The sequence below is a fragment of the Empidonax traillii genome, unplaced genomic scaffold (genome assembly GCF_003031625.1).
Source record: "Empidonax traillii isolate 1590-97213 ecotype Southwest subspecies unplaced genomic scaffold, ASM303162v1 scaffold485:size756489, whole genome shotgun sequence".
NCBI classification, from domain to species: domain Eukaryota; kingdom Metazoa; phylum Chordata; class Aves; order Passeriformes; family Tyrannidae; genus Empidonax; species Empidonax traillii.
The window spans coordinates 616,038-619,054 of NW_020955678.1; the positions used below are offsets into that span (position 1 = coordinate 616,038).

At 38.5% G+C, this 3,017-nt stretch overlaps 1 protein-coding gene across 1 annotated transcript in view; it reads right to left on the reverse strand.

The window, feature by feature from the left end:
* Nucleotides 1-3,017, reverse strand: part of LOC114063726 (mitochondrial amidoxime reducing component 2-like) — an 8,381-nt gene continuing 5,364 nt past the window's right edge. The window contains exons 4-7 of the mRNA XM_027896190.1: nucleotides 2,413-2,553; nucleotides 1,315-1,376; nucleotides 1,155-1,226; nucleotides 1-633 (exon numbers count right to left, since the gene is read on the reverse strand). Coding sequence (XP_027751991.1) covers nucleotides 504-633; nucleotides 1,155-1,226; nucleotides 1,315-1,376; nucleotides 2,413-2,553 — 405 coding nt within the window. The 3' untranslated portion in view covers nucleotides 1-503. The remainder of the gene's footprint in view (nucleotides 634-1,154; nucleotides 1,227-1,314; nucleotides 1,377-2,412; nucleotides 2,554-3,017) is intronic.

Genomic DNA, 3,017 nt, shown 5'->3' on the forward strand with positions numbered 1-3,017 from the left:
TGGGTAAGATGATTAGGACCAAAGAAGGGTGGAATCCAAGACAGAATCCTGCCATTTTCACTCCATGTTCACTTGTAAAGGCAGTTCTGTGACCAACACACTTTGTGCTTGGCATGACTGTTTTTGTGGTTCTTTATAGGCACTAAATGTATCTAATACACAGTGCAAACCCCTGTACAAAATTTCAGCTTCCAATATTGAGGCTGACATGAAATTTTAGGAGGTGTGATGCTCAGAGTAGTGCTGTGAAGTCTGTCTTGGATCAGCTTCTTTTCTCACAGCCTCCAGAAAAAATCAAGACCTGGTTGCTACAGGCATGTTAGTAGATTACATGATCTGAAAGAGCTGGCACTTCATAGCCTCAAAGACCTCCCTGCACCTTACAAAGGGACATGGCACAAAAAGTATTGCAAGGAATAAGAAAAGGTAATGTTGGTGACAGTGTTCATGGGAAAACAATTTTTGTATGAAGGTGAAAAAGCATCTTCTGATCAAAGTCTTCTTCATTCCCAGGTCATCTTGTACACAGGGTCTCCAACTTGAATCGTTCCAGTTTTGTCAACAGCAAAGTATTTCCCAAAGAGAGGGCTGGTTTTGTAGATGTGTCTCTCAGATGGATCACAAAGGCGGTAACTGTAGAGAGAAAGCCCTTCTTTAGAATCAGTGGTAGCAAAACCTAAACATCAAAATATCAGTGATGAAAGAGAGGACATGAATAATGATGCCCTGTTTTCACCACCATACTAGACTAAAAACTAAATAAATATTGTAGTTATGAGAATCAAACACTTCAAGTGGAAGGAAAAAAAGCTTGACTGTATTCATCCATCTATGTCTAATACTTACACAAAAATTTTTGTAAAAAGAAAAGTCAAAGTAGCAAAGTTAGAGCTTTAAATATCTTAAACACGTTACCCCAAGCATTCACGCGTGCAGAGATGGAAGAGATAAGAATGTAAAGTTTGCAAGAAAGAAGAGAGAACTTGAATTTTCTTACTATACAGAACTGCAAAAAATAGACTGGAAGCCAGTATACACAGACCCTTACTCTGCATGATTATGTCGCACACACAGTTCAAAAATACTACTCTAACGTGTTGGGATCTAGCCTAAATCCTCTCCCACAGCCTAAGAAACGCTGCTGTTTTTATAACCTTTTCAATGTTTCCAAGGGCTCCTTCCTGTCCAGGACTCCAGTGTCTGGGTTAACAGTTGTTAAAATACACCTGCAACGACACACAGTGCTAAATCAGTAACGGCTTCTTATCATAAACCTCTTTGCATCTATATAAAATAAAGGTTTCAAATGTTTACCTGCCACAACACACGGTCCCTTTCAGCTCCACATCACCAATAAGGATATCCTCCCAGGTGTCCTGAGGGAAGGGAAACATTGGGCACGGATTAGACACGCCCACATGCAATCACTTTTCCAGGAGCAGCACAGTCATTCATAACACTACACGATTCGAGATGATCACCTTTACCTGTACCTTCAAAACATGCACACTTATATTACAGTACTATTTTAATGAAAACCTTATGGTCACTGCATTTATCCCATTTCAGGGTATTTATCCCAATTCAGGACCAACTAATAATTAAATCTGAAAAGAACGATACACAAGTAACGAACCCCATTCTGCAGTGTGCCCTTGTCTGAAGCACTGAACCTAAACCACGTTTATTCTTACTGTGTGGTTGATAATCTGATCTGTGGCCTCTGGCAAGTCATCGTTTTTGCAGAAAGTAAATTTTTAATGGAAGTAACTTTTCGCTTCTCATCTACACAAGCTTCCTATTGCAATCCCTCTTGGGAGACAGAGATCTATTTCCACTTCAGGAACTTTTTAGATTCGAGAAATTATCAGATCTATCCAGAGGAAGTTTTTTTTTAAAATGGCAACATGACATAAAACCATGTAAACACCACTACTATCAGTTCATCACCTTATACCTTCCTAAATAGTGGGGTTTTTTTGAACTACCAGAACATTGTCAGAGATGCAATGATGGACTGCAGTATTGAAAGGGTTAGTTTTACTCCTGTGCCAAAGGCTATTTAAAAAATACGACACTGACAATTTAGCAATTATTTATTTGTATCATTAACTGATCAATTACAGTATGCACAGCTTTGCCTACTTTACACCTGAAGATGAAGTGGCAAGCCTGTCATTTAAACACATTTATTTTATCCTTCGCTAAGCTAAATAATAATTCAAAGAGCTGACTCCTCCCTGAATGTTTCATGTGCACTGATGTGAGCAGAAGTTTTATCTCTCTAGGATTCAGTTGTAAAAATCACGGAATAGCAGCTTTCCTCACCTTTATAGCACCATCACACGAGGAAACTGAGCAACAACAAAACATAACCAAGTATTTAAAAGACTTTTAAGACAGTTATTTTACCTCGTCAAAAGCACTGCAATCTGTCACAAGAATATTTGGCCTGAAGTTCTGTATCTTAGCTTTCTTCTCCAGCCTTGTATTTAAATCATTCATTGAAGCTTCAGAAAGGAGCAAGACTGGGCTGCAGTCAGGATAGGCAACCTACACAAACAAACACAAACAAACCCTAAGGTTGCTGTAAGAGCACAGGAGAAAAGTTATGGAATGGCAAAAGGACAGGTGTGTTGGAACCATTGGCCACATATTACCCTGTTAGGCTGCTCCATTCAGGTTTTCATTTTCCTAGAAGTATGTTAACAAGGGAAACAACATGCTCTTTCCTATTTCAGAAACCATGGCAAGTTTCATTTGCTCAAATTGTGAAATTAAGCTTCTCCCTACAGAATTAAACCAAAATTATATAAGCTACCACAACTCCTTACAAAGTAGTATCACTTGCATGTCCCAGCTGCTTATTCCAGGTGTTACAGACAGAATCAAGCATTTCAGTAAAACATGTTATGGTAAATTATGAAAGATACTCAAGACATTTACAGACCTGCTGAACTGATCCAGTTGACTATAATGAACTAACTGGATTTTTCTAATGAATGAATCAGCCTTAT